Source organism: Phalacrocorax carbo, chromosome 5 (assembly GCF_963921805.1).
Source record: "Phalacrocorax carbo chromosome 5, bPhaCar2.1, whole genome shotgun sequence".
Classification (NCBI taxonomy): Eukaryota; Metazoa; Chordata; class Aves; order Suliformes; family Phalacrocoracidae; genus Phalacrocorax; species Phalacrocorax carbo.
The window spans coordinates 61036005-61058126 of record NC_087517.1 but is presented as its reverse complement, the minus strand read 5'-3'; the positions used below and the strand labels follow the sequence as shown (position 1 = coordinate 61058126).

The following is a 22122-nucleotide window of genomic DNA, read 5'->3' as shown; positions in this document are numbered from 1 at the left end:
TCGCCGGATGCTTTGCAATCTGTTGCTCTACTGAGTGGAAGCCCTGCTGTCACGCTTGCTGCAGCCTGTTGGGCCACAAAGGAGCAGGCGGGCTGTGGGCAGGGACGCGCTCTTCTCAGCTGCTGTCTCAGAGCGTACGGACCCTGTACCATGCCTGGGCTGCTCGGCAACAATCAGTCACATAGCAGGAGTGACGGGTGCTCGTAACAAGCTTCACAGCTCTTTGTCCATAACTAATCATTGCCATTCCTTAATGATTTTTATTTGTATTTGCTTCGTGCATAACAAGCGCATCCCAGACTCCGAGTCAGTCTGACTTGCACAAAGGGGAGAAATGGGATACTTTCTTATGTTACTTGAAGCCCTTCTTACACAAACAGCTGATATAGGCAAGGTAGAGTAGTGGCCCAATACTTCACTAAGAAACAGAGCTCACTGCAAGATTTGCTTCAAAAACTCCTTGTGTACCACCCTTTAATTCAAGGCTAGGAGACATATAGGCTCTCGTGCTGTGAACTTCACTGAAACAAACCTGTGACTGGCACAGCCTTGCTGAGGATTGCAGGCTGAACTTCTGCTCAGAAGAGCCCCAGGAAAACAAATACATGCTTCTGAAGTATTCAGATACCATAATGTTGTCTCCAGGCTACAGTTAATGGTGCTATGGCCACCTGTTGACCAGTGAAGATGTGATAAAGTACTGAAAAGCTTGTGCATTCAGATGTACCACCACAACTGCTAGCATCCATTTGGAGATTGTACTTGGTAGAATAAAGTGCATATACATGGAAACTAAATTGGGACTGGGAGTACAGTTTTAATTTAGGCATGCCGTAAGACTAGGTGCTTGATCCCCAGACTGTAATTCCTTATTGTAGCTTTTCTCAATGAAGAGCAGTTGGCCCTTCTGCTTGTAGTGTCTTTTGACACACAACTTGTATAAAGTCAGAAAAAAGCCCTCATTTAGCAACGTAATTTTATAACATTCACACATCTGGTTTCACTGAGGGCTTTGAAGCCCAGTAAAATGGATAAGATAGAAAGGGAAAAAAGAGACAAAGAAAAAAAAAAAAACCCTGCCTGTAGAAATATGACTGATGCCCAGACCTGTCTGTACTTGTTAAAATGTGCTAGAATGACAACGTTAACAGCTTGGCCAAACATCAGAAAATCACTACTTCATCTGATGCTATTAGCTGAGTTATTCAGTAAACGCAGAGCTGGAAAAATAGTGATGCCTGCCTGGGCCTCAGGGTGGAGCGGCAGAGAGATCGCACACACGTGACTGGGAGATGCTGGCAAGAGTCTGGCCCCTTACGCAAGCTACCCCACACTGCTGCCACACTGTCTTAAGTGGCCTGGTGTCACTGGGCCTGGAAAGCTTTCTGTATCTAACCAGTCAGCAATTTGGAAGGTGTGCAACATGAGAGGGCCTTTCTGGACAACACTTCAGGGAGAGACAAGGATGCCACTTCATGTTTCGCTTGTAAGGCTGTGTTCAGGCTGCACAAGAAGGGAGGGTGAGTCACCAGCCACCCCAAGAGTGAGTCGTGTGCCTGATAATCACTTTCCAATGTCCCGCTTCTCTGAGGGTGGGATTTTTTAACAGGAATACAAATCCCCATCAGCTTTTGTGGTATAACCTGGACTGTTAAATTTCTGCAGCATTGACACCACCAGCAGGATCTGTCTCTTCAGTGTTTATCTTTGCCTGTTCAAAGGCACACCTTTGGGAGGTGAAGGAGTTGATCTTTGGATTTGTGCCTCCCTCACAGGCCTCCTAAAATGCTGTGCGCTGTCTTCGGGTTACAGGCCCATCACATCTGCCTTCCAGTGAGGCACGACTCTCACCTGCCTGGCTGAGAGAGGGGGAGATCTGCCAGGTTGTGCTTGTGCTAAATCCTGTCTAGCCAAGTGTCATCTCCTGAGCAAAAAGTGACGCAGAAGAGGGAGTCTGTGATAAAGCCGGAGGTGCTTTATACTGCTTTATACTGCAGCTTCACGCTTCCTGGAAATGTCTCTGGGAAAAAAGGACAGCGCTTTAAACAGCACTTGCCGTAGGCATGTACTTCATTATGGTCTTCATGCAAGGACACAGTGAAATTCAGTTCAAAGAGGGAAACATGACCAGAGATCAGATTATTTGGTAAGCACAAAAGCCTTTTGAGTAATAACTTTTCTGTGGAGAGTCAGATGGTTTCTATATGCTTAGTAGTCTTAGTTACCCTTGAACTGTGTAATTCAATTGAGGTGCCTCACTCAGCTTTTAAGCCACCTCATGCCAATGTATCACAGCGCAGCCATATTCCTGGACTGGCAAAGCCACTGAGCATCTCTTGCAACCAGTACCTGCAGCGTTTGGCCTTGATCTTTGGAGGGATACAAGGATAGTCTGACCGACTAAAATCCAAGCCCGCCTCCTCCAGTGACCTAACTTCAACAGTAGTTGGAAGCAAGGCTGGAGGTAAATTGGTGCTTTAAATTTCTGATTGTACTACTCCAGCAATACGCAGGGGGTATCACATAGGTTAGGCAATAGAGAATTCAGAATCAAGCCAAGAGAATACGTGGCTTACTCTATTGGCAGTGAGGTGAAGAAATACAGAGAAATAAGCAACTGAGCAGAAATTAGAGGGTTTTTTTAAATGTTAACTTTGCTGTCTCAGAAGCCAAGAAGCCAATATGTTATGGTAACTGGTACAGTTTTCACTCTTTTCCTTCTTTTCAGTAGAGCTGAATGTTTAAATGATTTAGCAACTGAAAGTGACAGGCAGCATGCTGCTGGTACAGGGGAGAGCTTTAGAAGAGAATGGAAAAAAGTATTATATTTGCTTATACATTAGTAGTTCCCTAAAAATAGATATAGTCTAAGGTAGTAGATACAAGCTGTTCCCAAGTACCAAACTGTGTTGCTGAACCAGACCATAGTGAGAAAAGGGTGGAGACAAAAAAGTGGGGTTTTGTAGTAGTTGGTCAAGTGCATCAAATCTTTCCAACTTTGGAGCCTAATTTATGTTGATGGATAAATTTCTACATTATGTATTCAGACTGTGCGCTAGAGAAGACTGAGAAAGCCAAATATCTTACTAAATCCTGCTCGCCTTGTGCTGAGGGTCTCACTAATATTCTTCTAACTAGGCAGAAAGGGATCAGCCCATCTCCAAAGGAGACTCAGAGTCTGAGCTGATGTTCATAGTTATTCATTATGAATGCTGCAGCTGTTCTTTCTGAACACAGACCTAGGAAGTAGAAGGGAGACAACCTTCAAAATGTACAGCAGATCAAAGGAAGGTCAGTGACTGGCAGGAATACGGGAGGAGGGAAGAAAGGTGAGAAGTTTCTGTTAAAAAACAACAGTGACCCCCTCTGCCTGCAGGTCAGCAGCATGTTTAAATCAGTAGTTCTTTTCTCTTGTGCTAATTAGTAGGGGCTACAGTGGAAGTGCATATTCTGTCAGCTTAAATTCAGTTAGCTGAGAAGGTAGACTGTGTCTTTTAGGTATTCTTTTCAGGTAAACTCTTTCTGTTAGGCACAATCTATTATCTAGGGACCCATCCTTCACTCACCTGAGGTTGTGGAAAATTTCCTGTGTCCCAGCTGGGATCATCAGTGTGTCCAGAAAGATGAAGAACAGAGGCCTATTGCTTTCCACGATATCCTAGCATTGAGTGCACTCATAAACAGAGCACACTGGACAGATGGGTCACGATTTGTTTGTACTACCTATATATCTTTATGTTTCTTATTTATCTTTATATATATTTATTAATTCAAAGACCATTTAAAATGATTCCCTTTATTTAAACATCCTCTAGATTCTATCTGCTTGTTTGTGCCTCCAGGAAAATCAATCTGTGCAGGGTACTGAGCACAACTGTAATAAAGGAGAAAGAAATAAAATAGACAGTGAAATATGATGTGCTCTCTCCAGAAGGGAAAGTAGCAGCCTCAAGCCAAAGTCCAAAGGTTACGTACCGTGGTAATGGTCTTATCTAACCTGATTATACCTATACTTGCAGGTAAACAGATTGAGACACGCTACAGTCATGAAATGACTACAGCAAACCCTGATGAGACTCACTGCCACCCCATGCTCTACATTAGACTGGGTTGCAGCAGCAATCACCAGAATCCTTCAAGATCTAGCTGTTGTCTTAGGGCCTTATGCTTCTCTTGGGTATCCCCAAAGATTTGGGCTGCTTTGGTGAAGGGCCTGAGCAGAAAACTTAGAACATGCATAAGTGTCCTGTGCTCCTGGCTGAGGGACTTTGTCAGATGTTCCGATCAGGTGCTTTGTATAAGCATAAAACCCAACTTCATTATCCTATGGAGGATTAAATCCAGTTGTTGTAGGGGTTGATACAATCTTGAAATGAAAGGGAGTAGGAATGAATGTTCCTTTTAAAGACATTTCGGTTGCATCTTGGGTTGTATCTTGGTCAGACTTCCAAGCTTTTTTGTTCACTTGCTGTCAGAGAAGTTTCTACTCTTTCGCCTGTTACCATGGCCTCTCTGTATGCCTGGCATTTCCTATATGATGTGGGGCTGTGCGCAATCTCAGCACCAAGGCTGTTTCCTCATTTTCAGCAGAGCTGAGCCGCGCATACTCTGAGCCCAGCATCCCAGCTTCTCATGAGGTCCTTTGCTAATGGCTGAACAGCGTCTTTGTGTTTAACCTTTGAACAGAAAGCTTAAATATTATACAGAGTTCCTCTTTTTCCATTTGTTAAAGAAGCTGGACACACACACCCCTTACATGATTACATGCCTTTTGTTTGGGGACCATGAGGCTAACAAACCATCCACACTGCACAAATTTCTCAGTTATGATGTGCAGGTATCAGTGACTGTAGATCTCCTTTGTAATCGTGACCATCTCTTACGCATAAATACTTGCCTGTCTTGTCAACAGGCAGCTGAAAACGAGCTCCAGATGACATGATGTTTTTGTCAGCCATGAGTGTGTGTTTGGAGAGCTGTTAGTCTCACCACTTCCCTGTTTCCCCTGTTTTGCAGATGCAAGCACACATCGCTGCCTCCTACCACCACACACTCTTCTAGTAAGGAAGAGCTGGTTGCTGGAGCTGACAGACCACTTCACAGGTCTGTACTGTGCAGCTCTATCCCCATGGCTTTTATCTCCTTGCTTCTCTTGACCTCCCACCTGGCTCCTTTGCAGGGAACCTGTGGGCAACCCTGATCTTGAACTCTCCACCCCCTCCCAGATCTTTCTTATCTGTAAATCTGTCTACTGCTGCATCCACAGCTTTCCCTTGCATCTCACAGGCACACCCGAGAAAGCCTGATTTGTGCAGTAACTTCTGACGTTGGCTGTGGCCACTCACAATTATCCAGCCACCTGACCACACAGCACTCTGCACCTGTTCTTTCAGTATTTCAGGGATTGTCTGATGTTCTCCCCCTCCACCACTCAGTGGCTCCCTACCAGGTTGTCTGCCATATTAATATTAATTTATATTAATGAGCACCCTGTACACTTTCCTCAGTCCAGCCTTCTGGGTTCATTTCTCTTTCTTTGATACTTTTCCAGCTGTTGATTAACACTGGCTTTTGTCTCTGCTCTTTCATGTGTCTGGCCAGAGGTAGTGGGAAAGCCTTTTCCTCTGCAGCTCTCTGAAACAGCCCTTACCCTATCTCCTGCTTCATCAGCTGCATCTTCAAATCATGGCTAATGCTTCCTTTCCGTTAGTATTCAGGTATCTTCAAGCTAACTTTCTCCGCTATGTTTGTTCCTATTCCCTTAGTGCTACAGTTTGCAGGGGTAGACAGTTTTGTTCCCACCTCCTCCTGAGCTGAGAAACCACAGTGGCCGAGAGCGGGACACGCAGAAGGAGCCTACCTGACTGGCCGCAGCTGCCATGTTTGTCTCCTCTCAGTGGCTCTTGAGCCCTCAGTCTTGCTCTCTCAGAGTGGACGTTGCCTTCGTACCACTTCCAGCACTGGTGTTCTTAATGGGAAGATATTTTGTTTGCATGGGAAAAAAATGCTAAGCTGATGCCATAGTTGTGTCTGTGTGTTCTGCATGCCCTGCGTGTGGTGCCTCATCCAGTGTGAAGAGGAATTGTGAGCCTGGTGATCCTAGTCTCAAGTAATAGCCTTTCAGAGAAGGGAGCAGTCAGAGAAAAATTCTGCAAAAATGGGAGGGTCTTAGAGCTTGAGACCCCCGGTTCGTGTGTTTTTTCTCACTGAGCACATGTCCTTTTGTTGGCTGGGAGATGGGTAAAAGCGGGCAGGAAAGCCAAAAGGTTTGGAGTTTTCTTGTTACTGCACCACATCTGCCTGATCCTTTGTGCTTATCCAGAGCCTATCGCTGGAGAGTCTTGGGGCACCTCCCAGACATTACTCACCACCACCTCCCTCAAAACAGGAGATCACTGGGGGAGATAGGAGAGTGCGAACCCTGCCGAGACTAGTGTTCTGTTTGCCACATTATTGCTGTAAACTCTGGAGGTGAACGGCACTGTTGAGTTTCCACCCATTATGGTGGTCTGATGATAAAGCTTAGATGAAACCCTTTTAAAAATACAATATAGTAAAACCGATACAGCTATTTTACAGTGAAGCCATCAAATGCTCTGTGCTGTGTAATGTGCGCAGTGTGGTTGAATCTAGTACTTCATTGCCTGGGTTTGTCACATGTGGGTTCAGTTTAAAACTAATGGAAAGGCCAAACATCATGAAGACACAGGTATTCCCCCTCCACCCCCGCTGATGAATGTAGAGCTGCATCAAAAAGGAAGTGTTCTCCTAGTGTACTGAACGGAACGGTTATAACCTGAATGCTATTCTTAAACATTTTGCCAAGTATAATGCTCAGTAGGAAGTTCAACATCATAGGTGATGGGATAAGAAAAGGCAAGTATCTTAGAAAAAAATAAATTCTCTGATAACACTGTAAAGAACATATGATCTTAGCAGAAAGGAATTTTTAAAAGTCTGGGAAAAAAACCCCTTATTCTTTAGCCTCTGCCAACAAAAAATAAATTGAGAAGGACCTTTAAATACGGCTAATAAATTCACATGCTTGGGGCGGGGGAAAAAAAATCAGTTTGTAGTTTGTTAATGTACTGGCAAAGTCAGCTGCACGTACAGCTCTGTGCTCTGTTCAAACAGAGAGCATGTCTGAAAGCCGCTGCCGCGTGCTGTCTCTGCTGGAGGTCCAGAAAGCAAAGCAAAGCATTAAGGTGCACTGCAAGATAAGCATGAGCAGGGTACTAGTCCCTTCTTCAAACTGGCTAAGTGAGAGGAGTGAAAAGGGCTATGTACATATTAATCACGGCTCCTGCACCATTTGCTCTGATGGCCCCAACCACCATCCTTAGTGGGACATTGACTTTACTGGTTAGGGAAAAGCTATAATGCTCAAGGCGCTAAAACTGCTCACTGTGTGTGGACGTCTCTAAAAGCTGATAAAGATGTTTGGAAGCAGAGTTATGAAAAAAATTTTTTTTTTGGCTTTCTGCTCTAATTTAATAACATCAACGTTAGCTGCTGATGCTCTCGCCTCTAGGACAGAGCGAGGGGCATGGGAAGCAACATTTTTTTAAATTTATCAACCTAAACTCTGCACACACATATATGGAAGGAAGGTGGCTTGAGAGATAAATTGAGATATATTGAGACTAGTCACGTGCACTCAAGTAGCTTTGTTCAGCTGATTGTTTCAGCTACTCTTTGGCAATTGCTCATGCGCACGCTCTTTCTCTCTCTCTGTTTTCCAGCCGAAACCTAGCTGACAGCTCTTCATCTATCAGGGAGGCTTCAGGGTGCCTTGCTGCTGAGATTTTTGGGCTTTATTGATTCTCCACAGTGAGGCACACAGGAATGGAGGCCTACAGCATCCCTTTCCCTTAAGCTTAGAGGGTATGTCCCCAGACTGGAACGGCCTAATACGAAGCCATATGGGAAGGGGGTGGGTGTGTGTGTGAAAAAGCAGTTCTAGTCACTGGCCCAGAAGGTGAATGTTTGTCTGTTTTGTTGTAGCTTTTTTCTTAGCTTTAGGTCTCCCTCCTTCTTCTAATGGACTTCTTTTGTGGTGGTGGTCTTCAAATTGTCTTTATACTTGTCCTCCTTTTTTCCTAGTTTCTCCTGTCCTCAGCATTTCATTTTCTTTGAAAAGCAATATCCTGCCACTCTTTTTTTCAGTCACTTGCACTTTGGGCTTCTACAACTTTCTTTTTCCCTCCACTCCTAGTACAGTCTCTCTACGCACGCCCTCCTGCCCTTCCGACCTTCACCAAGTTTCTAGTGTCTCCAGCACAGCTCTAGCTAGCACAGGGCAGCAGCAATCATCTAACAGTTCACAACCATTAGCCAATTAAGTGTCATACCTCTCTTCAAGGTAGGTAATTATTTATGAACATCCCTAAGTTACCACTGCATGGTATAACAGATTGGTCAGCTGTTTCTGCTCAAAGGACCTCAGACAACAATAGTAAGGCTGTGAAAGGTCAGGGTTGGGATGAACAGTTAGAGCTGTGTGGGGAACTATAGACATCTGCTAGCACACTGTTTAGCTCTGAACTCTCCTTTTACTCTTGGGTTTGTGAGCATTAAATGTGCTCTGTATTTGTGGTGTCAAATAGGCTGTATCTTAAAAAAAAAAATCCACAGAAAAGTCCATGTACCGCATAGAGCTCATCATTCTACACTTCATAAATGGCACGGCGTAACTGGTCTGGCCACTTCGTCCCTCACCATGCTGCTGTGTTCGCATAAACCAGGCGGTGCTTATTCAGGGAGAGGCCGTTGCTTCTGCTGAAGGCAGCTGGTTAATAAACTCACGGTGTGACGTTACATGGGGACTCCCAACCTGAAATGCTGCATGACATTTTTCCCAAAGGTGGAAAATTTATGGTTCTTAACCTAAATTAATTAAGACGCAGAACCTTAATTAAGAAGCAGGTTGCTTCTGAAACAGCTAACCCACTTCAAAGGGCTGAAGCCGTATACTTCATGGGGAATAAAGAAGAGAAAACAGGGTCAAAACAGACCATGTCTGTGCGTTGTTCTCAACCCATTCATCTCGCACACGGGGGTGGGGGGCGGTGTGTGTGCTCCGCTGGCACTTAAAAAAATGGCAATGGAACATCTGCCACCCAAAAGGAAATTCGGGGTGTGTGGGAGGGGCATGTGGTTTATTCATCAAAAGCCACTGCCCTCCTTTTGAAGCAGAAGATGAGCCAGATGTACATTTTTGTTTGGTTCCCCTCCTCCCCCCGACTAGTCCTGGTCATGTTCTCATTGACTTCAGTTGATCCAGAATATCCCTTTTTCTTTTCTTTTTTCTTTTCTCTTTTCTCTTTTCTCTTCTCTTCTCTCTTCTCTTTTTTTCTTTTCTTTTTTTTATTTTTTTCTTTTCTTTTTTCTTCCTAGCTTGGTGGTTTCACCATAAATGCAGCAGGCAAGGTGATGCTGTTTCATCCTCTCATCATACCAGGTACACCTGCTAGCTGAGGGGCAAGTTGTTAAGGAAAAACTAGAAATCAGTCTCTCCAAAAATGCCACATTTTTAGGACCTCAGCTGCCCCAGAGCTCACTGTCCTTCTGGAAGAAACACCTCAGCCTCAAGTAACTGCTGTGTTCCTCAGTTCTAGTTGCCAAGTTAGTGATGTATTTGATACCATTTATTATGTAAGATTTCGAATAGGTCATTCCTGCCCAATAGGGGATTGGGCAGCTTTTCCCATTAAAACAGAATGGTTTAAATGATGGTTCAAAAAAACCCACCACTGTTTCTTTAGAAGACGTACAAGCTAGAGGTAGTCACCTTTCTTGCTGATACAATGCCAGAACACAAATGGACCCGTTGTTGAACATGGCTTCCAGATGTGCTGGCCTCAAGCGCCATCGCTGCAGGTTTTTGTGACTCCTGCTGGATGTCACTGCACCTCCAGGGAGGTACGCAGACATTGCTGCAAGCCGTGCTGCTTCGGAAAATGCTGTCGGAAGTTACATCCAACATTAAAAAGAGATTGATATAAGAGATTAAGATAAATGCACAAACCACTTTCATTTTCTTTATTTTCAATCGATACTGTATGAATACAAAGTTTCTAGAAAGCTACAAAAATTCTACCACTTTATCAAGAAGGCATCAAAATGTGTCACTTTGCAAAGACATGAAAACACCTGCAGTAACCGACACAAAAATAGCATTTTTAGAGTGATGAAATAATTGCACTTAACTGTCATGGATATTAAAGTTATCACACATATGTACCGCGAAAGCTAGAATACATTTTTTTTTTTTACAAAGCACTTTATAAAAAAATTCTCTGCACACAAAACCTATAATTTTCATATTACTATCATACTAAAGATAAATTCACTTTAAAGCCAACACTTAAAACATTTTAAACAAAAAAAGGTACCAGTACCTACACACAGACAATAACAAATACAAGAATACTGTACTGCCAAGAGGTTTGACTGAAACTCCTTTTGAAAGCTTCTGCAAATATCTTAAGAAAACATTGGAGAACATTCACTTTTTTCAAAGAGCCTTCCCTCCCTGTCTAACCTAGAGGTACTTTATCATCAAAAGGCAAGTTCTACATCAAAAGTTACCAGCAGCAGTACAATATTAAAGTAACCACTGACCATATATGAATATGCTTAAGTCACAAACCCATTTTATACACATTACACAAATAAACATAAAGTGAGAATTCCATTAAGTCATTTACAAATGTGAACAAATGCACATGGCAAAAAAACCCCAAAACAAAACAAAAACCCAACCTGTTTTACATAAAATGTACTGAAGAATTAAAGGCTATTCAGGTTTTCAATGTTATAAAATTCTTCTGTCTTTTTTTTTTTTTTCAGGCACATATTGTATTTTTTGTCTGCAGTCATGAGCCTGAATCAGAGGCCCATAAAACAAAACAAAACCAAAAACACGTATTCTGTAAGGAGGTAACAGGGATCCATCTCCTTTTAGTCAACTGAGTGCATTTAAGATTTAATTTATACACTAAAACTAATTACATGATCTCAGCAAGAATGACCTGAAAAGTTAAAAGATGAAGATGTCCAAAGTGTTTCTTGTACTTTGACTTATCCAGCCTCAATCTTTTTTAGGGGGCTAAACCTCTCGTTACGAAAGATAAGAGGGGGAAAAGCGATCATCCTGAGAAAAGTACAAAACCGGACTCTAGTATTATTATACACACCTGCTGTATGACCGGGGTCGTGATTCAGTATGGGTCGCGTACAGGGCAGACAAAAGGTTTCTCAGCACAACTGGCTGAGTGATCCGGGAAAACTATAAGGGGACCTGCTTCGGAAAGCAAGTGCGCTCTAGGACTTGCAGTGGAAAAATAAATAGATACGGATTAGTACGTCAAATGTTGTATCTGCCTCAAACTGGCCAGTTACTTACATTCACTGTTAAAGTACACCCTTCATTATTTCAAATAGCCTATACCGTGGAGGTTTTAACGGAAGAAGCTACTGCCAAACTTAATGAGCCGTAGCTGTGGTAGAAAGGGAAAGCGAGAAACAGGCATTGTATCTGCAATTCCTTCAAAATAGTGGTGCAGTACCTAAATAAAATCATTTTGGAATTCAAGTATGTAAAACTACATTTGTTAGTAGTAACTTTTAACAGCCCCAAATGGTACCATTATGCTGCTTTTAATATTTTAATGAGACAGAAGTGTAGTTCACCGCAAAAAATTAACTAGTACAGCTGAAACGTTTGGTAATAACTGAAAATATATGCTCTACTTGTGGGGCAAAAGCGTCTTTGCCCTACCTCAGTCTCATTGAGATCAACAGGATTACTCGTCTTCTAGAGGTAAGTGTGATTTAGACCTTGAAGGAATAACAAAAATAATATTTTAGAGACAGGGAGCTTGAATTATCACAATATTTAGCACACAGTGTCACAATATTTCTATATATAAAAAGTTAATCTTAGTTTTCATCAAATACTTTAAAAATCAAGTTAAAATTGTATTCACAACTATATAGTCCCTCTGACAGCTTTTGGTTTTGCTGATATTTGTTCTTTCTAACGTAATTTTCTTAAAATCTTGCTCCTCTTCCCGTCAATCATAGTTGCAGTGTACAGTATGGCCCCCGTTCACAGAAGGTATCAAATACAGAAATCAAATGCATTTTTAAGAGGAGCTAATTTCTTTTTTTTTTTTTTTTTTTCCAAGACATTGTCTGGGAGAAGACCAAAAAAAAAAACCAACCCTGTGTTTTGAAGCGTGCTGGCCAGAGTTTCTCTAACAGCACCTTCATCCACAACGTGCACACTCAGCGTTTCAGTGCTTCAAACCACACAGTTGCATTGACCCTAGCCATCCGCTGTTCCCCATTTTCATCTTGGTTTATGCATCTGACTTTCAGCACGCACGGCTTTGTAAACAAAATCTTCTGTCTAAACAAAAAATCTTCACAGATACTAGAGGAGAACAATAAAGTCACATTTGTCCACTGTCTGAAATACTGCAGTATATGGATCTCCCATTATGCAGATGCACAACTGGATGAAGAGAATATGAATGTGAAGCATTTCCATTTTTCTGTCACAGACAACTCAGTTGCTGGTTTGCAATGCTGTCAGAAATGGCAAACAGTAGATTATTCTTCAGCAGGTTGATCATTAGCAAAATTACTTCGCTATAAATGGTGCTCTTTGTGAATGGAGGCCTGTAGATTCAACTTATTCCAATAAACCAAAGGCATTACGGTGATAACTAAATATTTTTGGTCTCTCTACAAATTGTCATTATTATGGCAGCACTTTTCTAAGCTGGAATTTCAAACCAAAGGCACTTTCATGCTAGAGTGCAGAAGAGTCACAATTAATTATTTGGTCATGAAATTTAAAAAGGCAGCATTTATTAATACAATTCACTTTTCACGGAGAACTAAGAATCTGTAACCTCTCCTTTTGGTATAGACATTTAACTGCGCAGTAATGGGACCGACTTGTACAGAAGGTTGGTTTAGACCAAGCAGTCAAAAAGCATTTCTGTGGGAAATATTTTAAAAATGGAACCAATTAATAAAACAATATATAAAATTTATGTTAAGAGGCTAAAGGTACTTCTAATATAATGCTAAGGCACTGCATATTGTAATGCTTTGGCAGCTCTCAATTAAAAGGTTCCTACAAAAAAGTAACAGTAACAAGATAAGTACTTCCAGCTTACAAAAGAGCTCACAGTTTACAGGCAGCCTGTTGGACTACACACCCCACACCGAACAGTTGAAGGATTAAGGCTTTTAAGAATTAACATATACAGGGTATGGATCATTTACAGAAGTGTAAAGAAAAGACAATGGAAGTAGTTTCCCTACTATTACATATGTGAACACCAATAAACATCGTGACTTTTTATACCCTATAGTTATGGCATATGTAGTGTGCCAGATTCTATTAAAAAAACCTGTACCTGGTTTTGCAAAGTTGACTTACATACTTTATATGCCTCAAAGATTTTGCTTGTCATTAAAAAAAAAAAAAATAAAATCACCAAAACCACAATTCAAACCCTAAATAAAAGACAACTTTAGAACAAAATAAAACAAAAAAAGTAGTTTTTGACTTGTAACACCAAGTGCTTAGAATAAAGGGCTACCGTTAGGCTGTTACAATGCAGTGCTTTTCCTGATGTGATTGTTAGTGTTAAAAATGAGTGTTAAAAGAGACCTTCCCATGGACATATTTCTCTGTTCAGTTCACGGAATATAAACTGAAAGATCATCAGCCCTAATATCCACAAGCAGGCAACAGCTAGACATCACAGCAATCATCCACCTACCGGAGTTAGATCAGAGGCAGGCTAAGGAATTCAAGCAATCGCCCTTCCACGCGGTAACGTTTGTATCATCCTCTAACCTAAGTCCTCACCAGCATTAAGTATGAGCACGGTCTGATGCAGCCGTACAGCAGCCAGCTGCCTCACATAGGCTGTATTCTAGTCTAGATAACTCAACAGTGGGCCATTCTAACAGAAGGTACTATGCAGAAATATAACATAAAAATAAGAGTGGCATTTTTGAAGACTACAGCACTGTGCCTGGGAGTAAATTCTAGACTTAAATTGCACATGGGTGCATATTGGTAAAGGGCAAGGAGGAGGGACCCGCTAAATGTTAACTGTTTCGATTCAGGACTGCAAAGGACCTTCCCAAGAACACTCTTTGCCGATACCTCATAGCTAATCTTTAAGGTGGCTTGTGCTTGGCCGGGCAGCCCTCAGCCTTTCAGACAAACGTTTTGTGTGAGACCCTGCTGCTGGCCCCGCACCTGCTGAACCAGCTGCTGCTGGGGCAACGGCGGGGCAGTGCTGGCTCTGGATCAGAAGAAAAGAAACGGAGCAACGCTCTCTGGTGTAACCAGGAGGAACGAGACTACGTCTCTCACGTGCGCGTACCTCAGACAATCGCTCACACGCACATCCATGGTTTGAATCCTTACAGTATTAAAATATCTCCAGCTGTACTTCACTTCCTGGAGTCTTCCCTGAATATATCAGAAGGATGAATGCTACTACATCAGGATGCAAAAGGACATCAGACCCCACGTGGTACAAACGCGTTTGTTTCAGATAAGGTCTTCGCCAGTGGGAACTGGAGAGACAACTGGGAGAGCTGTAAGAGCACCATGATAAAGAGGAAATGGAGAAAAAAAAATCTCCACTTTCCAATCTTCTTTGCCTGATGTTGGTTGTGATTTTCTAGCGGCTCATAGATATTAAAGCTGTTGATCCTTTCAGAGGTGTACGTATTCTTCTTTCAAACACATTAGTGTTTTGCTTTCAGTTTACAAATTACCCAATGTTGTTGCAATGTCAGTTGTTTCCATTCATCTGTTAATTTCAGAGTTGCAAGTTTTTCACTCAACTTATTAGAAAACATAGTTGTCCATATAAAATATAACTGCACACACAAGACTACATATAATGCGAGTCTAAATCTTCAGTATTTACCTACTTATTGCAAAATGAGCCATCTTTTTCATTAAATAATCAAATTTTCATATTAGTACAATACAACTTTATACTCTTTTAAAATACACTAGATATGTTAGGGGTAAGGGATGAAGTTTTCTTTCTCTGCGATACCTGTTTGAAAGTTTAATGGATTAGAAGATTAGTTTTAGCGTTGAGAAAAAATACAAAATTTGCCTAATTTTAGGACCTGTCTGTTTCTATCAGGCATTTCTTAAGGCTATATTTTTCATTTGGTTTCAAACAGAAAAACGTTTCATTTTAAAAAATAATTTAGTGAATTACATTCGTCCATATCTTCCACCCTAATTAGTTACAAAGATAATTCTATAAAGATTATTAACTTTGTGTACTCATTTACAGTTATAGCTAAAGAATCTTTTCAATGTCACTTGCATTGTAAAACAAGTATTTAATGTTGGAAAAAAACCCAAAATAAATTCTTATAAATGCTGTCAGTTTTTCCCCATGGCAAATGCTCTGTCGTACATTTTTCTATCAGAATTAAAAATAGGCCTCCACAGACAGAGGCATTAGGTTCTTAAATACAGTCTTCCCAAAGAACTGTGGTTTACAAATTTGAAGAACACTTAGTTTTAGAAATAATTTTTACAACTGTACCAGAATTTCACAGCTACAATTATATATGAACACATTAAAAATGACTTCACTAAAACAGGATTTAGAAAAATGTGGGTGAAAGTTGGGCCAGAGGCACTGCCACTTAGTGTTGAGGTTTACAGTCTGTGTTTTGATAAAGAAGTGAAATGAAGTGTATATATAAATAACTGCTCAGTCCTTTACAAGCCTGTAGATATGATGCTGTGCTCCATGTTCGCTGTTCGACACTTCAAATACACAAGCCATGCAGAGCAGAGTTTCTTGTGTATCCCTGTTTGTTACAACCTGTTTGAAGGGAAGGAAGAGGTAGACAGTATATTACAAACTTGGAAACACCAGGGCCAAAACACGAAAACGACTGCCTTAATGAAAGACAATCTTTAGATGTGACTTTTTAAAATGTGCATCCTCTCGGTCTCTCTTTGGCAATTTAAACTGATGTTTGTGACTGTGCTCACAAAATCTGCTCTGGGGCTGAGCTGCAGGGCTGTAGCTCGCAGTGGAGAGAGTCACCCCACCCTGGCTTCTTGACCATGAGCCGCCACCATGTGGTCTTGGCTCAGCCTTCCTCAACCTGAGCCCCACTTGAGCGAAGGGAAACCAGCGCACCCTTGTCACCTCATGTGCGCTTGCCAAAAGGCAGCTGAGCGGGGTGTGCATGGCTCTGTGCTCACGGCCCCACTGCTCCCCCATGCCGCCAGCCTTTGGTCCTGCCTGAATCCTGTGGCAGCAGCAGTGGCAGCGCAAGGCTCTAAGCGCTTGGCTGAGGTGCCACTGCAAAGCCACAGTGAAAACAAGCCTGGTATCTGGATGAAACTGGCTTAAAGGCCACTATGCAGACCATTCTTCATGCTTTAGATCACCTCTTGGGTGTACCCATTACTGCATGCTTTCCTGGCCCAAGAACTAATTAACACCACTGACATTTGCAGTATTATAACTGGCACCTCAGTGAGAACACGTTAGATGAATGGGATGGTTCAAAGTTACTGCCTCAGGCTTGCTACAAACACCAAATAGAGTCTTGCAAGAATAAACAGAGAGAAGTAAGCGGAATTTTTGGAAAGTAACAAAGATGTTTGCTCATGTTCTCAGCCAGCTTAGCCTTTTCATCCTTAGCTTCTACAGTGCACAATTCCAAGAGCAGTACTCTGAAGTCAGTGGGATGAGGTGTTTAGTAAGCAACATGACTAAGGGATTCGGAAACTGGTTCTAACTATTACAAGTTAAGCAAGCCATACAAAGCCTGAGAGTAGTTTAGACATGGAAAAATAAAAAGTGAGTTCATACCAATAAAATTGTAAAATTTTCCAACACGCTGTTCATCATGTATTTCTCTGGTAAATGCTTCAGCTTGTGTATGAAGTTGATCATATATTCACACATTGGAGAGCGATTTATTCTGTACACGAATCGGCCATTCTCAAACCTTGCATATTCAGTCTAAAAAAAAAAAAATTATTTAGAATAAGATAATTCAGAAACAGAAAAAACCCCACCCTAAATCTGTTTTTTAATTTGTTTGAGTAGACAGAAAAAAGAGAAATTGTCTCTCAGACACACACACATGCCTGCTTGCTAACTTTCTGCCTGGGCTATGCAGAGCTTTGCTAAAAATTCAAGGGCCCTTAATTATTAGAAGTTATAATATCACTACTTGTTCTCTAACCTGTGAATTCAAGAACTGAACAGATGAGGATTACACAAAGGTAAGTCCAAGCCAAGTAAAAATGAATTAAGCAGAAAAACATGGTAAGATGATTTTCCAGTAGTTTTGAGGTGACTGTCTTCAAAAGGAACAGCAAAAATGAGCGTATATATTTATGTACAAATGTACACATATACACATAGTTATATTATTGCATTATTTAATAGGCAATTTATGAATTACAGAAATATGCAAGACTACAGCCGGAAGAAAACCAGACTGACTGATATTGCAGGGGCTCCAAGGGGCCAAAGAAGGGTAAGGCTTTGACGCTTGGACCCAGGCTGCCCAGCTGCCAATTGCTCAGATGAGCTGCTCAGTGGCTTGTGGGTTTTTTTGGCTTTCTCTAAGCTTGGAATAATGGAAGTGTTGGAAAACTTTTTTATGGTCACCATGCACAGAAAACATATTTAGTATAAGAAGGTCATGAATGGCGACCAGGACATCTCTAAAGGCTCTACCTGCAGCTCTAGGCTAAAATTCCCGTACAAAAACTATACTGCAGATAACAGATGTGGGTGTGGGGCTTAGTATAGAGAAGACAAGTTAAATAGTTGCAGTACCATTGTACAGAAAAACCAACTAGCTACCTGTCCTCTCAAGATGGTTCTGTGCTTAGAAAAGTAAAGGTAAAAAATAAATAAAGGCCCTTGCATGTTAAGAAAAATACGCAACTTTGTATTCAAAAGCTGCTGGTGACTGGGGAAAGCATGCCTTTCTGTGCACAAAATAAGATAAACTAAGCATGGGTATAGATGAAACATAGCACACCATCCATGCCTTTAAAATGTTTAAAAAAATCTGGATGATAGAGGGTAGCTCATCACTTCTGTATGGTTCCAAATGGGCTACGTGGCTGGCCAAGTGTTTGGAAATGGGAGAAAAATAATTTTTGTTTCAGCTCTTTTCTGCCAGGTGCTGGAGGAGGTGGCCCTGATGTCAGCTGCAGGTTCCCCACCGAAGGGTGCCACAGGCAGGTTGGAGGAGGGTCTCCAAAGCAACAGGTAACTAGGCTTTTACTTAACTGTGGTGTCACTATTTACACGGTGATTTAAAATGAATCCAAATGCTGCTGGGAGGGAAAATACTCTTTCAGGAAGGATTAGAGGAAGGAAAGAAAAGACAGATGAGAGCAAAGTAAAGATGAGAGAGAGAAAAGCCAAATTAAAATGAAAGGGAACCAGATAATCAGCCCACACATCCCATCACAACACCCACCTCTACTTTTTCTACTACTTGCTTTCCAAATGAGCAGACTTTGGTGGAACAGGTGATTGTCATGTTTTCTGAGCTCTCGTACTGACTAGTGACTCCGTAAAATGCTCCTGTATCATCTTGAATGTTGCAGTTTAAGTCAGCCTGTTGGGAAAAAGTAATAGATGTTGAAGATTTTATTTTTCATTCAAGAGTGTCAGTAGCATAAGCTGTAATTAGCTCACTGTTCTTTTCAGAAATAAGGGAGAGAGGAGGGAGTTTTATAGTGACAACAGTGACAGTGGAAAAAGTCTGTCAGGAAAGTACCTGCCTAATTGTTGCAGTAAAAACCTTAGGGAAGTAGCAATTTCTTCAAACTTTAAACAACGAAAGAAAACCCAGTATTTCTCTGGGCTCCAGGTGATGTTCTTGTCTGGCAGATAGCTGATGAAGTCCCTGGAGCAACGGGAATGATCACTTGCAAGGAGCCTGCCTCCAGAGCTGGCTCCTCCGGAGGGAACCTGCCCTGCGGCCTTCAATTCATCCGAGCCATCCCGCTCCCGAGAGGCCAGAGTTCACTTTCTCCTTTTCCTTTCTTAAAGCAATGAAATCCTCACGGCAAAGGGAGCGAGCTGCACAACACGGGAATTGATCTCTGGTAAGGCTCTGTCAAGCCATATGGCCCTGATTCAGCAAAATACTTCACAGCACCGTATGATGCAACTCACAGGCTTCACATGAGCTGCGTGCGCACTGAGCCATGGCTACCCACCAATAAAATACTCAGAAAGTATTTGATTTCTTTAAGTATTCCTCTGCAGCCTGAATAACTATCCAGCTGCCTTTGATATCTAGCATCAGAGATTGAGATTTGCAGGATCAAGCGAGGAACAGTGCTACCTTTAATTATTTATATCCAAATGCAAGCCCTGTGCACAGCGTGATTAAGTTGGCTACAAAGCAACAGCACAGGTCACATGCTGAATCTGGCCTTCCCAGGCCTGCAGCAACACTGAAGCTGTTCTGCCACTGTGTTCTTTGTCATCATGAATCCATTTTCAAAAGCCCTCAACTTAAAAGAGCACTAATATGGATATTGGCAGAGTCTAGGGATATCCACAGCTGGATTTGTTGATTCAGGCATTAGCTCTGCTGACATCTTTGGTGCTCAAGGAGAGAGTGGGCAGGGTTTTCTTTTTATGTGGAAATAGCTGATCAGCTACTGCAGCGTAACATCTAAGAATCGTCTGAATTTTTAACTTACTCTGAGGCGAGCATTTTAGCAGGGAAATGCACTTTCACAGCTGTTTCACTTGCAAGACTAGCTCTGCTCAATTTTATTGCTCATACAGAAATGTAACAGAAAAATTTTGACAGATACTTTCATGTCTACATTGATACCTTTAAAACCCCAGTTTACAGATATGTTTATTACTAGTTAGTGTAGAACATTTATAATCTGGCCTTCACTATAGTTCAGGTCATTTGTAACTGCTATTTAATTTTTAACTAGGCAACAACTCATTAATTCTACTTAGTGTCTACAGTCCTTATTTGTGGTACAACATTCTGAGGCAATATGCTGATAATAGCACATACTGAGCTAGTTTGTGGTACAGAGAAGACACAGGTCTAAGATTACTTCAGGGTGGCTTTGGTAAATTAATCAGTGGCGAAGTCTCCTGAGGTTTACACACAGTAACACAAACAGCCCTATAGTCACGTATTTTGCATAACAGAAAGAAATCCTATCGCTATTACACCTTGTTTCTTGCACATGTTTTGCATGAGGTCAGCAGTTAATGTTTAATGTACATCTAAAGCAGTGTGTTCATGGTGAGCTGTAAGAAATTGTTCTAAGCTAATAGTAAATAAGCAATTTGCCATCACAGCTGGCTTGCAAGCGAAACATGACAAACATCTAAAGACGACAAACTGTAGCAGTCATCAGCCATGCCACAGATGCTCCACCAGAATTTCTGAAAAAACAATTGCATTGTTGTAAATAACAACAACAACAAAAATAGTAGTAATCTCTTAAAAAGTGGTTATTCCTGCTGCTGCCACCATAATTACAATTTTACTGTCAAAACATTTTGTTTTCTTTTCCTTTCGGGTATGGACAAAGTATTTAGGAAATCATAACTAAAATGCTCCTAAAATTTCATGTTGTCAAAAGGGTCAAGCACATAGACCTTACATTTCAAGCTGCAATAACAACTGTTTATAGGGTTAAAAAATAAGAATATAATTTTTATCTGCTGCCTTCTGATGTTGAAACCCACTGAAAGAAAACACTAATTGTTGTATTTACATGCTGACATTTAACCTGGGAAAGTAACACATGTGGCCATCTGGCACCCTGTTGATCACTCCCACAGCTCTTCCAACTCTTGCTGAAATCACCAGGAGTCCAGTGTACACAAAAAATACAGTCTGGGGCCCTAGTGTTTGAATGAGAAATATTTGAAATTATCACTTAAATGTCATAATTTACTCTTATGCAATCATGACATTGTTGCAAAAGTGCCATGATGGTAATATAGATGTGAATTACCTTTATTTGATGTTCGATTTTTTTTTGAGTCTAGCACACAGTAAAGGTGTTTTCAAGGAAAGACAGAATTTTTCTTTTAAACAAGTTTGCATGTTCAACCAATTACAACCACTGAGAGCTGAAGCTTTATGACTCCTCCAAAACATGTAACACCAACATAAAAATCATGAGAGTTGGCAACGGCAAATACTCTTAAATGAAGGCTTCACCAAAGCCTCTTTTAATACTGAAAGAATTTTGTCTGTTCTCACATACTATAACAAATTTTTCCCTCAGTCTGGGTTCAAATTTTTCCCTAGAGGCCGAGTACCTGCACACTAGGAAGGAGTGCGTATCACTACAAAGAGGGGATTGTCATGTCAAGAAAATATTCTGAACCAGGTGCTGAAAGCTTTGTTCCATGTTGAATAACTTTAGAAAAGAAGGAGAGACTATCAGTTCTAGTAAAATACAAAACTTTTGTTAAAAAATGTTAGTGAAAGACTTGCCAATTATATTGTTATGGCTTACATAGTAAGGGGTTCATCTAAACACATACACCTGAAAGCAAAATGGTATTATTGAACAGATGAAAGCAGGTCACAGGTAAAATTCAGGGGATTTCCCCCCCACCCCTGAAAAAAAAAACACAACGAAGTTGTAGATGTAGCCTTGAGCAGGAATAAGGTGTTGTGTTACCCCAGTATTAAGTTTTAGCAGGATCCTTACTACAATATTGATTCCAGTTTTTGTGTCTACATTTTAGAAAGGATGTTGGAAAATTGGAAAGTGTTCAGAAAAGAGTTACAAGAATGATTTCAGGTCTGGAAAACATCCTTTGTAGTGAATGACTAATGAAACTCCATCTACTTACTTTTTCCAAGGGAAGTTTTTCCACGACTTTGTCATAGCCTACAAGTTGCTACATGGGGAAGAGTCTTCTGATAGATTAAATCTTGGAGAAAAGGACATTAAAAGACAGAAAGCTAAAGCTGCTCAAAAGCTAAATGAGAAACAAGGCAGAGGTTGGTAACCCTGATGGCAATGAAATGCTGACATAATTTTCA

At 41.2% G+C, this 22122-nt stretch overlaps 1 protein-coding gene and 1 long non-coding RNA gene across 9 annotated transcripts in view; one reads left to right on the top strand and one right to left on the bottom strand.

Annotated features, from left to right (window-relative positions):
• Positions 1-3222: 3222 nt before the first annotated feature.
• Positions 3223-14564, top strand: LOC135313511 (uncharacterized). The gene is made up of 3 exons (XR_010373143.1): positions 3223-3329; positions 5017-5103; positions 14158-14564. It is a non-coding gene; the product is annotated as an uncharacterized LOC135313511 (long non-coding RNA).
• TEAD1 (TEA domain transcription factor 1) overlaps positions 12164-22122 on the bottom strand; it is a 159125-nt gene continuing 149166 nt past the window's right edge. For all 8 annotated transcript variants that reach the window (XM_064452745.1, XM_064452746.1, XM_064452747.1 and 5 more), the window contains 3 exons: positions 18544-18684; positions 16908-17060; positions 12164-15902 (listed from right to left, as the gene is read on the bottom strand). In XM_064452745.1, coding sequence (XP_064308815.1) covers positions 15789-15902; positions 16908-17060; positions 18544-18684 — 408 coding nt within the window. In that variant the 3' untranslated portion in view covers positions 12164-15788. The remainder of the gene's footprint in view (positions 15903-16907; positions 17061-18543; positions 18685-22122) is intronic.